A 14,614-nucleotide genomic window follows, 5' to 3' on the forward strand; every position below is an offset into this window, starting at 1 on the left:
GGGGCAACAAGGGAACCCACCATGCTCATCTCTTTGGAAAACCACTTGTATAGGTGTCTGACTGAGTGATAAACTGGACAGTCTAGCCCTGTATGTGACCCTTGCTGTAGGCACAAGACTATGGGATGTCTGTGTGTACCTGGAGGTTACAGCAGCATTGGTGGTATCCTGGCAGCACCAGCCTCTCAGTGGTGGCTGGGCCCATTGTGCCTTTTCATTTATTTGTGTTTTTATTGGAAGTGCATTCATTTTTGGTTGTCGCCCTGCAAGCAGGAGGCTGCTCTGATGAATGACCCCCATGGAGCTCTGTTCCCAAGGCGCCCAGGCTTAAGGCAGGCCTTCAATGGAGATCACTGTATATCAATACTGTTCTAATTGTCCATGACATATGGTCTTGGCTTTTCTCCCAGACAGTCTAAACTAATCATACACTTCTGCTAGAGTAAATAGTCTGTTTGATGGGATATTATAGGGTTACAGCTCTTCCCCGCCCTTCCAGGAGCTTCTTTCTGTGCCTCTAATTTTCCATGTAGTTTACATACTAATGAGCTTCTGTGCAAGCACACCTGGTGGCTGTGTGAGCCAAACAGGTTCGCAAGCACAAAGTGCCCAGTGTTGCAGCTCACTCTGAGGCGGAGTGGATTTGGCAGAGGAGAGGAGGTAGCCGGGGGCCAAATCCTTCAGCTTCTTATTCGCTCGGGCAAAACTGCCATTGACTTTGCCGAGCAGTTTGGCTGAGTGAGGAGCGAGTCTGAGCGAAGCCAGAGCTTCGGGGGTTTGCTCAGTATTTGCAAGAGCTCCAATGACAAGCGGAGAGAATAGGAGGGGAGAACAAAGACCTGGAGGCTCTGTGCACCAGAGTTCCAAGCTAGGCTACCTGTGTCCCCCCGGCACCCTGCCAGTGCCCCCGCAGGACCTTCAGAGCAGTAGGCTGGATTCAGATCCTCTCCCATCTAGGGTGTCTATAACCTCAGATTCAGCTGGCCTCCTCGGTCATTCAGGGCCATGGCCTCTGAGCCAATCGTCATGTTGCTCTTTATGCCTGGGACAGTCTCTCTTGGTCCTCTCTCCTTCTTCACATTCCTCTTCAGGCAATTCCTCACAAATCTTCCCCTCTCCCTCTTCTGCACAGTTGTCTTCTCTTGTGTTTGTCTGGCCTTATTTAGGCTGTAAGCTCTCAAGGGCAGAGATTCTGTCTCCTCTCTGTCTGTAAGGTGCCCTGTACATCCGTGGCTCTCTCTAAACATCTAATAATGACATTAAGGTTAGGATAGTTGTGTGACCCACAACACTGGTATCTGCTCTGTACCCAAATCACAGTGTTAAGGGTTCGGTTGGGCCATACTTACAAAATCAACATGTTAAACATATAATGTTAAGAGAAGGTGTAAATAAAATAGTAAATGTCTAGCAAAAATACAGGCTCTGTTATTTCAGTGTTACAAAAAGCAAAACCCCACTCACTCAGGTTTAGCAAACTCACACTTGCAAGTGTGCAAAGTGCAATATTATCGCTCATTTCCAAAGGCAAACGAAATGTGATGCCCCATGGGGATATGTGACCCACCAAACTCTCTAGGGGATGCAAAGACCTGCTGGATTTACTCAGTAGCCAATGGACAGGATCACTTGCCAGCCAGGACTTCTCTAAGGTGGAGAAAAGTTTCTCTTTGGGGAATATACACACAGTTACTGAGAAAGTTATCAGCTGGCTACATGGACACATGGAAGCCTCTGGTATGAATGATGGCCAAGGGACAAGGCCTTTCAGGTTGAATAGGACCAGTTTTGTTCATCAGCAAATTAAAAATTTGTAACAACCTGCATTTTGGTGTGGGGGGTGGCAGTGGAATTCTTTTCCACCGCAGGGAAAAAAGCTTCAGAGCTGGCAGCTTGTTTCTGGTCATAATCCCCACTGGACTAACGAGCGAGGGCTGCATAACTTTCGTAGGGTCCTTCCAGGTGGCGAACAGGTGCGTGTTGGGATACAGGCGCCCCAGCCTCCAGGCAGGGGAGACTCTTATCACACACAGCAGCAGAGAGTGGAGCAGTCCAGTTTGGCGGGGTTTCCCCCATTCCCTGCCTTCTTGTTCACCTTGGGCAGCAACAGGACAAAGGACATGGCCAAAGCACAATGGTAGAAGCTATGCACGTAGGTGTAATCCCACTCCTGAAACCAAAGAGAGAGTCAGTGAGAGTTTCCACTGCTGGAGGATTTGCGTCCTCTCTGGGTTCAAGATTCTCACATCACTGAAATTTTAGAGTATTTCATATACACACAGGACAGATTTAATCCCATGGTTCTCTGCCCTGGCACCCCATTCAGTCTTTTTCCCTTTTCATTCAGTGCCTTGCTATTTGAAATTCAAGCTGTGTTGCTTAGTTGCGATTGGTCAAATAAATCACATGGTATTATTTCTGTTCCCTGACTGGATAAGCAATGCTCTTATAGGGCCTGATCCAAAACCCATTGAAGTCAGCGGCAGTCTTTCCATTGACTTCAGTGGACTTTGGATCAGGCCCGTCAGTGGATTTCTGGTGTGAATGCCTGCTGCAGAAACCAGATTTAAAATGAGTTCTCTGCCACTGTACTATATTTAGCTCTCTGCTGATGCTTGGATGTGCATGCTGAAAGGTTGCGCTCTGAGGGCTATTCATGCTAGTAAAGACCAGTCACGCGGATGCTCACAGAAAGTGAAAACAAAAGGGAGGTGAACTATTTGTTGCACTTTTCACTGAGCTCTGGGTGGCTGTTGCTGCTGGAACCTCCTGTCTGGGAAGCTCTGGAGATCTGCTGTGTGCAGTATCACAGAGATGCCAGCATGGCTTGGGGCACTGAGATTAAGAGACCATGGTATAGCATCTAGCAACTCACTGTGAAAGCCTTTTGATTTGCCCGAAGTGCCAGAAATTGCAGTACCTCTCACCTAAGATGGTACAGCAGGCTTCTACTGCTTTGGTACGCCTGAACTTAGACCCAGTACTGGCAAATCCCCATAGACATGGAATATGCCCTCATCAGGCTGGTCTCTGGTGTAATTTCACCCTTATGGTGTGAACATATTTGCAACTCGTGGTCTCCCACAAAGGAGCTGTGTCCAAATAGACTCACAACTACCTGGCCCAGTGTGGTTTGCCTCCGCAACAAGACCAAGTTTCCAAAAGAGATTGGCTTCTATTTTGGCCAGGATGAATGCAGAGGACTTCTGAAAATGGGGCCTTTATTCAGGTGCCTCAATGGGAGCACTGAGCTCTTTGGAAAATCTCTCCCTTCGAGGAGCATCACTGATAAATGCTCTGTGTACACGTCCTACCCGTCCCCTCTTCTGTTACAGGCCATCTGGGCAATACCGGTCACACCCACCAGCCCAGAAATGAGATCCTGAGACCTCTGCCTCCCTTCAGTGCTGAAAAAGGGTTTCCAGCCTTAAACAGGCAGCCGTGGAAAAGTAAAGTGGACTTAACACAGGCTGATTTGCACATTTCTCTGCTCTTGAATGAAGTGTTTCATTACACTGCTTAGGAGAAGCTCAAGCAGAAGGAAGGAGGAGATTGTGGATTGGGGGGAGGGGAATTTGTGCTAAGTGACGCTTTTATGTTCTGCTAGAAGTTGCAATTACTTAAAGCTTTGAAAAATAATCCTCTGGCAGCCCTGTGAAGTCGTATCGATTTGCTCCCAATGCACAAAATGGCAGTAACCCAAGGGCTGAACACATGCTCAGCGAGAGGCAGGGTCGAGAGTGTTATGTCCCCTTTTCTTCATGGACATTGGTGACGTAGGGCCTTCTGTACAGGAAAAGAGTATAGTCTAGTGGTTACAGCAGAAGGTTGAGGGCCCAATCCAATGCCCATTGGAGTCAATCAGTATCCTTCCACTCAGTTCAGTGGACATTGGATCAGGCCCTTCATCAGAACTCCTGGGTTCTGGTCCTCACTCTGCCACTGATATGGGTTTTGACCTTTGGCTAAATCACACAGGGCCAGATTTTCAAGAGGTCCCCCCACTGGAGAAAATTGTGAGCTGTTCACAGACAATTTGCCAATGGAAAAAGAGACGAAAAAAATCTTCATCAACTAAATGATTCGCTGTCAATTCTTTGCCCAACTCTGGTTATAATTAATAGATAGAGGCCTGCGCAGACACAAAATTTGTATCCACATCCGATCCGCGATCTGCAAACATAGTCCATGGATATCCGTGGATATAAGGCGGATATCTGCAGATTTGCAGGGCTCTATTAATAGATCAGTTTTCCTCCTTTTTAAGCTGTTCAGTGCGCAGGGGTTGAAGGCATTCCCTTGGGGAGCTGCATGAGAGGGTGGCATGCCCACTGTGAGAAGCCGTCCATTTAAATAGTCTTATTAGCACCTTTGGCAGAGCTCCTCAGGGCCTTGTGGTGCCGTGAGTTAGGGCAAGAAGGGTGGGGTCCATGAAGGGATTTAGGTGTTGCAATACGCAGTGTTGCAGAGCCCACCTTTTAGATGCTTAGAAAACAACACTGCCATCCACAAAGCCTGAGCGAGGCACCTAGGATCCAATACAATGCATGGGGAAGATAGGGGCCAATGTAATCCGCAAAAGCCAGAACGCCATGTAGCTAGCCAATGGGAGATGCCGACGAGAGAGGGAATTGAACCTGGGTCTCCGACAGTCCAGGTGAGCACTCTAACTGCTAGGTAGTGGCCCCACCCCTTCCTTCTTCAGCAGGATTTCGTAGGGGGTCCAATCCATTATGTGGCCTCAGCATATGTCTACTGGATTGGGCCCCACATATGATTTAGGTGGATGAATGCCCGGCTTCCCCGGGTATGCGAGTTGCTCTGGGGCTTACGCGGGAGATAGGCCTCCAGACGCTTAGGGTGAGGCAGCCACGCGCATGTTCAGAGGCAGCAACATGGGCACCGAGGGACCTTTCACCTGACACTTAGGTGCCGAGTGAGTTTAGGCACCTACAGAGTTTGGCGGGAGTCTTGGGGATTGCAGGGAGTCAAAACAGGGATGTAGGCACCTAAATCACTACTCAGCACAATGTCTGCTCAGGTGAGCCTTTGGCAGTGGTTTTTGTATGTGAAATGGACATCTGTCCGCTGGCACCTGGACTAGGACTAAGACTAAGACCTGCTGACTAGGCAATAATTTTAGATGAATTCTGGCCTGGGTTGGATTTGAACCAGAGATCCTCTTACCCTGGGAATCTCCTTCACACAGTGATAATGACTACAGTGTCATTATCACTGTAATTTATTGTGCAGACAGGTACCTCAAAGAAGAATCTCAGCATGAGTGCTAACGCCCCAAAGCAGAAGCCTGGGCCTATCTGTTGTGTGTAGACGCTCTTGTCAGGGTACAGGCCTCTCTTTTCTTTCATCTTCTGCAGCTGGAAGGGAACAGAAAGCACGTGAAGCCCTTTCACCCCATGTTCAATCTCGTTGTTCAGCTTCTGAAAGATCCCATGCAATTAAAAAGCAAAGTAAGCAAAACCTCTGATAGTGACTGGCTGGTTGGGTTACTCTCTTTGATCCTAAAGCTCTTAACGCCTGGGACCGGACATGAGATCGAGAAGATTGTGCTCTTGTTTGCTGCTTTCAAGAGTGAGTCTTGAGTAGAGCAAGGTACAGTGTGGGCAGGCACTTGGCTACTTTTCCCTTCGCCACAGCAAATCCCTTTTTATTAGGCCTTCACATCATTCTGACAATGCACCCCAATCTGCAGCTCCTATTGGCTGGGAATGGTGAACTGCGGCCGCTGGGAGCTGCGGGGGGCCGTGCCTGTGGACAGCCAACGTAAACAAAATGTCTCGCCGCCCGCCAGCGGATTACCCTGTTGGGCTGCGCGCCGAAGGTTGCCGACCCCTGGGCTACAGTAATACAATAAATACTAATAAAGAAGTGAAGGTTAGTGACATTATTAACTTGGGACTGGGCTCACTGAATTTTCCATGATGCTTGGTCCTTACACAGTTTTTGTTCTATCAATTTTACACACACTCTCTCTCTCTAATAACTCTGACACTCTCTTTAATAAATCTGACTCGTGGCAACCTATGGTTTGCTGCATAATATGCCCTTTGGAAGGCCACTGTTTTCTAGTCACCCCCAGAAGTTGGAAGCCACATTGTGTAGCCTTAAAACAGAATCAGACCTGTGTTTGTTCCACCAGAATTATGGCTCTGCTGTACCACCTGTTTTTAGGTAAATCTTCCATTGATTTCAGGGCAATTTACCAGACCACACTGCCTCTTGGTTATTGTAAAAACTCCATAAATATATTCTTGATGACTAGAAACATAAGAACATGAGATCCGCTAGAGTGGCTCAGACCAATCAAATCCGGCAATGATCACAAAAGCTTTTTGTTATTTGCCTGCTTTCCGTTTTCACTGAACACAGAATAACTCCATTTCCCTTCTGAATCCAGCCCCAGTGTCATAATGTGCAGCAGACTTTGGTTTAGAAAAGAAAATTATTCCCCCTGCAGTGTCTTCTCTGTCGCTTGAAAGCTTTACTGGGAAACTCCCAATTTGTTCTTTGATGGTAGGCTGAGAGGTGGGTACAAGCAGACCTCAGGGCTTACATGGGACTGATGTGGTGGATAGAACTTTGCAGCTCTCTGTCCAGAAGTGACTTAGCCCATGTGAAGTGGCCAGCTGGCTTCTTACTTACCCATTTCACGGTTATCACAAGGACGGCCGTCCCGATTGGTCCTGAATAGACGCCATATCCCCATCGGTCATGGTAAATCCTCACTGCTATAGTGAGCACGCCGAACATCACAAAGGTCGACCTTTTAGGCTCATCAAACTCTGCCAGAGCTGCAAGGCACAAACCAAAGTGAGGATCAGAGCATCTAATCTTCCATTGCTTTGATTTGCTCCAGATACTTGGTGTTTCTACAGCACCTTCCATCCAAGGGTTCACTTTGGGCTAAACATGGCTGATGGAAGCCCTGAGAATTTGACCCTAACCCCACCACTCCTCTATTAGGTTGGTGTTATTATACAGTGCATGGGGAAAGTGAAGCATAGAGAGGCAAAGTGGCTTGCCCAAGGGTGGGCAGGAAACCTCTAGCAGAGCTGGGAGTAGATCCCAGATTTCCTGACTCCCAGGCTCTCTGAGATAAAAAAAGGGTAATTGAATGTCTCATGAAAATGTTCTACCCTCCAGTTCATTTCCTTCCTTCCTTCTTAACCAGGGGCAGCTTTAGTCAGAGGTGAGAGAATCACATACAGTGTCACATCTAAGATAGCTTCAAAGACCACTGAGATCACCAGAGCTCCTTGCCTCCAGGCAAGCAGGGATTAAGGGGAGGTTAGCAGGACACCAGCTGGAGATGCCGCAAAGCTCTCTCCCAGAAAGTGAGATTCTAGCTGCAGACAGGGCTTTGGGGCGCATTTCGGCGCAGTGGGGACATACTGAGGTTCCTAGACGTATCTTACACAGGGAACACCAACTGTTGTCAAAGAGGAAGGTGATCAATTGTTCTCCACGTCCGTTGAAGATAGGCCGAGAAGTAATGGGCTTAATGTGCAGCAGGGGAGATTTAGGTCCGATAGTAGGAAAAACCGTCTGACTCTAAGGGTAGTTAAGCTCTGGAACAGGCTTCCAAGGGAGGGGGTAGAATCACTGCCATCAGAGGTTTTTAAGAACAACTTTAAAATGGAGCAATCTAAGACCAGCTCGTTCTACAGCACCTGGCCCTCTCTGCACGCAGAACAAATAGGGCTAGGAATATTCATTCAGTCTGATGGCCCACTCAGTGCTTTATAATATTTCACGTGGCGGCTTTCCCAGCTGACAAACTGCCCAGGATTGGATCAGTTAGCACTGTGTAGCTGGCTACCTCCTTCCCCCAAGTCATCAATTACAGACCGAGAGAAGCAGTAGGAAGCTGGCCTCTGATATTTTCTGCTTGTCTGTCAAAACAATTAAGGTTTGGAACAGCACAAGACTGCATTGTATTGTGCGGGGCAGTGGCACAAAGTGGATATTTCCCATTGTTCCACATGGTGGCATGACATAATTGTGATTATTATTAATTATTTGTATTACTGTGCTGCCTAGGGGCCTGAGTCATAAGCTAGGACCTTAATGTGCTAGGTGCTGTACAAACACAGACATGCTAACAATATTAGCCACGACGATCATTTCTTCCCAGTAAAGTGCTATGAGGAGATCAAACAGCAGAAATCTTGTTAATTGTTCAGGCGGAACTTGGGCCCATCTAGTTCTTTAGTACCCTAGTGTGAGACAGGACTTGCTGGGTTATCTGTAGGGAATATAAACTGCACGATTATTTCAGGGCCACACCAAGTGTGACCCACAGCTGTGCAGACAAGGGCTCACAGGCTCAGAGTTCTCTTGTGTGTGGCTCTCCGAGGCACCTTTGCAGAAAGAGACAAAGGGTAAAACTTTTCAAGTATCTCAAAGATTTAGGAACATAGTTCCATTTTTCTAAGTGACACAGGCACCCAGGAGCCTGCATCTCATTGAAAGTCAAAGGGATTTAGGCTCTTAAGGGACTCAGTCCCTTTTCAAAATGGAAATTAGGCTTCAAAATCACTTAGATCAGGAGTGGCCAAACTTACTGACCCTCTGAGCCACATACAATAATTTTCAGAAGTTCAAGAGCCGCAACACACGCACAGCCAACCCCATGGGGTGGCATCTGCTGAGGCCTGGGGCTTCTGCTCTGATGGCCCCCTGTGGGGCTAAAGCCCTTAGACACCCCTCCCTGCAGGGCAGAAACCCCAAGCTCCCCCCAGCCCAGTCTGGTAGATAGAGAATGGTTGTGTGTGGAGGGGGAGCTCCGCGAGCCACACTTTAACTGTAAAAGAGCTGTGTGCAGCTCACGAGCCACAGTTTGGCCCTGCCTGACTTAGACACTTTTGAAAAGTTTACCCAAAGGTTAAGATTTCCAAGGATGATGGTGACTTTAGCCACACAGCTCCCATTAATTTCAGTGGGACTTGTAAAAACAACGAGGAGTCCTTGTGGCACCTTAGCGACTATCAAATTTATTTGGGCATAAGCTTTCGTGGGATATAACCCACTTCATCAGATGCATGGAGTGGAAAATACAAGTAAGCAGGACTAAATATACAGCACATGAAAAGATGGGAGTTGCCTTACCAAGTGGGGGGTGGGGGGTTAGTGCTAACGAGGCCAATTCAATTAGGGTGGATGTGGATGTGGGATTTGTGTAGCTAAATTCCCCTAGTTGACTTTGCAAGTGCCAGCCAAACTCCAGAGGTTTCAGGGTGTGGTGGCTGAATTCACTTTCCCAGGAGATCCTGGGGAACAACGTAATATTCAGTTTTCCAGGTGGACAGGCCAAGGCACTTGAGCCAATTGAGCCAATGGTCAGGCATGGTAGGATCTCTAGCTTCCTCCTTATTCTCTTCACTTTGAGCCCTCAGCCCTAATGACTTTGCACCATCTTCTACATGTGATCCTATAGGACTATTTGGGCCCTGTCCACCCTAAGATCTGAATCCTGCTAACTCGCTCTGGATGCAGCAGAGGCTGCACAGACACCTGCTTGAAGTTTGGAAACTTGAAGTCGCCAGTGCAAGTAAATTATTAGAGGCTTTTGTTTAGCACAGAATCAGGTAATAACTGATTAAAAGTTATGGATCCCAGTGGGCTCCATGCTTTTCCAGCTTACCCAGCTGTGTTATGGCTGTCCTGGATTTGCATTCCAGGAAACATGCCCAAGGGTCTGTACGTACGCACATGTGTGTTCAATCTTTACAAGCAACATGGTGAAAAGCTATCCCACATTTCAGTCACCACACCTTCTGTGTCCTTGGATCACATTTTTACAGGGATAAATGTCCGCATTTTAATTTGTTTCCCTGATGGTCAATAGTTTAAACCTCTTAGTTCTGATTTTTTTATTTTTTGTAAAATTCAATAGTAAAGCAATCAAGTTCAACCGAGCTGCAACCAGCCAAGTTATAGAGATTAAAACTCATTTACCTTGAAATTGCTCTAATCAAGTGGAGAATGGCCCTGGAATCTTATTTGCCTATTTTTTTAAAGTCATCACAAAGGAGACTATACACACGATGGATAGATTAGGAACCAAGCTGAACCCTTCCCTTGATATTCAAACTGTTGTTGAGCTCAACCATATTTGTGATTAACTTCTCCCACACTCATTTTAACATACAGAAGGTTTATCATGTTCCTAGTTGTGGGGTGAAGTATTCCAGTCCCCCTTTTCTGTGTAGATGCTGCATAAACTCTGGATACCCTGGCCTGGAAGGGCCATGTTGGCCAAGTCATCCTTCCATCAAAAGAGACCAGAGAGGTGGGGATAAAATGGTCTCAAGGCATGTTGGGAATGTGACTGTAAACTCTCACTTGAGCTTTGGGAAGGTTGGTAGAGTTGAGTGATTTGTCAGTCGTTCACGTGAATCAAGGTAGAGAATATATATTCTAGAGCTGGTTGGAATTTTTTGAATGAAACATTTTTTTGTTGAAAACTGGCCTTTTTGCCAAAATCAGAAATTCTTGTGAAAAAGTTTTTTCAAAGAATGTGTTGACCGTATCAAAGAGGGAAAATTTAGTCTTTTGTTTTTCTTTTTTTCTTTGCCCTTTCTTTTCCCTTTATGGAAGAAGGGAGAAAAAGAAAGCAGGGAAATGGGAAACACGGCGTGGAGGGAGGGTGGAGGGGGGAAAGGAAAAAATGAAAACGGTCAAAACCCACAGATTTTAAATAAAAAAGGGTAATGAGATATTTTTTCCATTTCCCAACATGCTCTGATATTTCCTCACAGCCAAAATTAGGTCCTGATAAATCAGGGGGATTTATTTGTTAGAAGAAATGAGTTTTGATTTGCTTATGTATGTTTGCCAGAGTTTGAAGAAATGAGCCCTGGTATAAAAAGATTTGCTTAAGAGTTGATAATGGTGGTGGACATCCATCTGTGGGCTTCTTGGCTTCCAGGGCGAGGAATGTGGTACAAATACCTAAACAGATCTGTCAAGAATCAGTGCTTGTCTCCAGATGCAGAGCTTTTCCAGCCACTCTTTAGGACAGGTACTGTCTATTTGTTCTGAGTTTGTACAGCACCTAGCACAGTGGGACCCTGGCCTATGATTACAGGCCTGAGGCCCTAGCACAATTCAAATCATAGAAATCCACAGCTTGGGTTGGGTTCCATAAGGAAATATCTCAAAGTTGGCTCCTATAATTGGGAGTCATAGGGGACAGCATCTCTCTCATGACTGAAGCCCACTAACCATTGTGACACAGACACCAACAAGTCCTGTACCCTAAAACACCAACCCACAAATATTGCAACATGTTAAGAACTGACAAAGACTCATGCTTACCCATCAGTGACACCCAAATGGACAAAGCCGTCCCATAGACGCTGAAATACTCCAGGATATCATACCGCATGAAACATAGCACTGACAAACCAGGTCCATCACATGCATGGTAAATCTATTAAAAAGGATAATTCAAAGGCACATTACCAAGGCAGGGGTCAGCCACAACTGAGCCTAAACAGGACTTACACTGTGCCTAGGCCTTTGTGCTGTTTCTCTGTATAAGGGCGAGTTTCAAGCTCTGCAGCATTCCCTTAAAATTCACTGGTTCAATGGACGTTCCTGCCCGTAAACTCATTCGCTACAATATTTGCAAAACATTTTCATGCACAATGGGTATGAGCACAGGCAAAGAAAATTCACTGGGAATATCAAAGGCATATTTGTGGGAATTCTTTTGTTGTATATATTTGCCTAGCTCTAGTTTCTTCCTCGGACAACTAGACTCCACTACGCCCCCTCTGCTAGCTCTGAGATGCTTCTCCATTCCTGATTTGGTCTCTTACCCATTTGGCAACAAATGGACCTGACACAATTCTTGCCAGCATTTCTCTCTGGGGACACCAATATCGTTTACGGTGAGAATTGCTGCAAATTCTTCAGCCCATTCTCTTTTCTATGGCAGCTTTTGCCATTGAGAGAACCCCCCCTCCCCCGCTTGGTGCTGGGCTTTGAGAAGGCTGGAGATGGGGAGGAGAGAGCTGGAGAGAGCATTTCTGGCTGAAGTAGAAGCACTTGTCTAAGATGGACAGATGCTTTCACTGGGCTGAAGAATTTCCTGTGGGGGAGTCTGAGTGGGACTATACAATGCAGCAGCAGCTGCATCACTGCATTGCTCGTCCTGACATACTCTGACAGCCCTGGCAGCTGTCTCCCTTTTCTTACATTCTAATATTTTGCATCTTCAGATTATTCTCTAAGGGCCCGATCCACCTCCTATCGAAGTCCTTGGCAAGTTTTCTATTGGCTTCAGTGGGAGTTGTAATAGGTCCTAAAATGGTGCCAAATGTGTTTACGTGGCATGGTACAGTTTTATTAGCCAGTCTGGTAGGTTTTTAGATGCTAGTAGGATTTTTTTCCCTGTTAACAAGGCTGGCCTTTATAATAAGGGATGAGCGTGGTCCTGCAGATGGAGCACTGCACTGTGCATCTGGAGACATGTGTGCTACTCCTAGCTCTGCCACCGACGTGCTTTGACGATGCTGGGTAGGTCACTTAACCTTCCAGGGCCTGGGTTTCCCTACATCTGTAACATGGGTGTAACGATTCTTACTTGCCATTACAAAGTGCTTTGAAATCTATGATGGAAAAGGCTAAATATTATATGAGTTCAGTTATTGGGCATGGAGGAAGAAATCCAGTTCTGTTCAGGTTCTTATACCACACTCATCCCCACTGTGTCAGTGGTTTGAGCATTGGCCTGCTAAACCCAGGGTTGTGAGTTCAATCCTTGAGGGGGCCACTTAGAGATCTGGGGCAAAAATTGGAGATTGGTCCTGCTTTGAGCAGGGGGTTGGACTAGATGACCTCCTGAGGTCCCTTCCAACCCTGATACTCTATGATTCTATGAAATGTGCATGTAAATAAATTAAGAATGTGTAAAAATTTCAGTATCTCTGAATTCTATGATTCTATGAAAGGTAACTAGGTTGATGATGCGAATTCTATTCTGTATAGTTAAACAATGTGTGTATATAATAATAGAGTGAACAGTTGTGCAAAGTCCTACTCATCTGCATGACTAGAGCAAGTGAATTAATTATTTCTGTGTGTGCATGTGAACAAAATAGCCTTCTTACCCCCATTATTATCATGGGAAGGGAAGGCAAATAGATTTTCACTCTAGGCTAGTACAATTTCAAGACTGTTCGGCCAGACTGGAAAGTTAATAATCATCTTTCTTGATAACTCTGTGGCATCTCCCTCAATCTTTCCTCTGCTACTCCATAAATTCCCCCTTTCCCAGCTTTAATTTACACCATAATTCAGCTATCGTAAAATCAATAATTCCACTGTATGCTTTTGTCTAAAATTACAAAACATCAACTTACTTTAAATACAGTTTAAAACCAGAATACGGGATGGCCACTTATGAACTGTAACAGACAAACCGACAGATGCTACCACACCCTAAATGTGCAATTACAATAAAGGATTCAAATATATTTCCCTATGATCACTGCTCTTTGTTATCATAAACTGAAGAATCTCATTCAGAATACTCAGGGCAATACACAGTGGCAAGACGTATCCAACAGTGGGTATTTTTCAGATACGCAATACGCTATGTTCCCCCCCCCAGTGTATGGTGTTTCCCCCCGTTAGTATTTCATAAGACTCCTGTTTGTTTGTTTGTTTTGTAAATCCTTCATCCCACTTGCATGTTTATTTCCCAACGGAGACTCTGCAGAAAAGGGGTAAAGTAGGACATTGCCAACAAAAGAAACAGAAGGAATTCTTACCGCAACAAAGAACATAGTGAAGAAATAAACCATGGCTTCCATGTGGAATCTTCGCTTGGCTGCAATACTGATGGTCGGGAGGAAGACCAGGCTGCTGATAGTTGGGAGGAGAAGCTTGGCAACTAGTGAACCCATTGAGGGATGGGTGACAATCACAGGAGAACGCGGAGGAATATTATTATTCAGAGGAATAAAACCTTTTAAAAAAATCAGTAAGAAAGCTGGTTAGAGAGAACTCAGAAGGACAGCAGGGAGCAGCTCTAAGTAGGACTACAGAGTGTTGTGAAAACAGCTGTGGCAAGTGTGCTTTAAAATTTAAATGCCCTGATGCTGGGTTCGTTCTAGGTGATGTCAGCAGATGACATGTGCCAGCAGCTGAAGGGGAAGATGGCACAGCTGCTGATGGCTTGCCCTTTAAATGGTCTTCACATTCTCTTTCTTTTTTTTTTTTTTAACATTCCTGAAACGCATTGGAGCTCAATGGGGACAAATGCCCTGTGTCGCCAAGCAAAACATCCTTTGACACGTCTCACTCTTGCCCAGCGTTCTTGTAAACAGGCTGTTATGGTATCAAGCAACATATATGGGTCAAGTTTTGTTCCCTGGGGGGATTCCCACTGAAAGTAGCAGAGGGTGCATGTGTGGAAAGAAGAATAGGCCTCATTTGGACCAGCTAGTGACACGGACTACATGCTGGCACAAGGGAGTAAGGGGGCATAGGAATTCGGTTGTACTCATGCATGGGTCACATAGACCTTGAATCCAGGAGCCCAGAAGTAAGCTGACTGCAAGCTTGCTTTTCTCCACCACCT

At 46.0% G+C, this 14,614-nt stretch overlaps 1 protein-coding gene across 1 annotated transcript; it reads right to left on the minus strand.

The window, feature by feature from the left end:
- Window positions 1-2,023: 2,023 nt before the first annotated feature.
- MYMK (myomaker, myoblast fusion factor) lies at window positions 2,024-13,937 on the minus strand. Its single transcript, XM_073314759.1, has 5 exons — window positions 13,803-13,937; window positions 11,341-11,455; window positions 6,664-6,812; window positions 5,262-5,378; window positions 2,024-2,170 (listed from the first exon to the last, which is right to left on the minus strand). The coding sequence occupies exons 1-5, from the start codon at window positions 13,935-13,937 to the stop codon at window positions 2,024-2,026; spliced, it is 663 nt and encodes a 220-aa protein (XP_073170860.1).
- Window positions 13,938-14,614: the final 677 nt, after the last annotated feature.

The sequence above is a fragment of the Lepidochelys kempii genome, chromosome 16, assembly GCF_965140265.1.
Source record: "Lepidochelys kempii isolate rLepKem1 chromosome 16, rLepKem1.hap2, whole genome shotgun sequence".
NCBI lineage: Eukaryota > Metazoa > Chordata > Testudines > Cheloniidae > Lepidochelys > Lepidochelys kempii.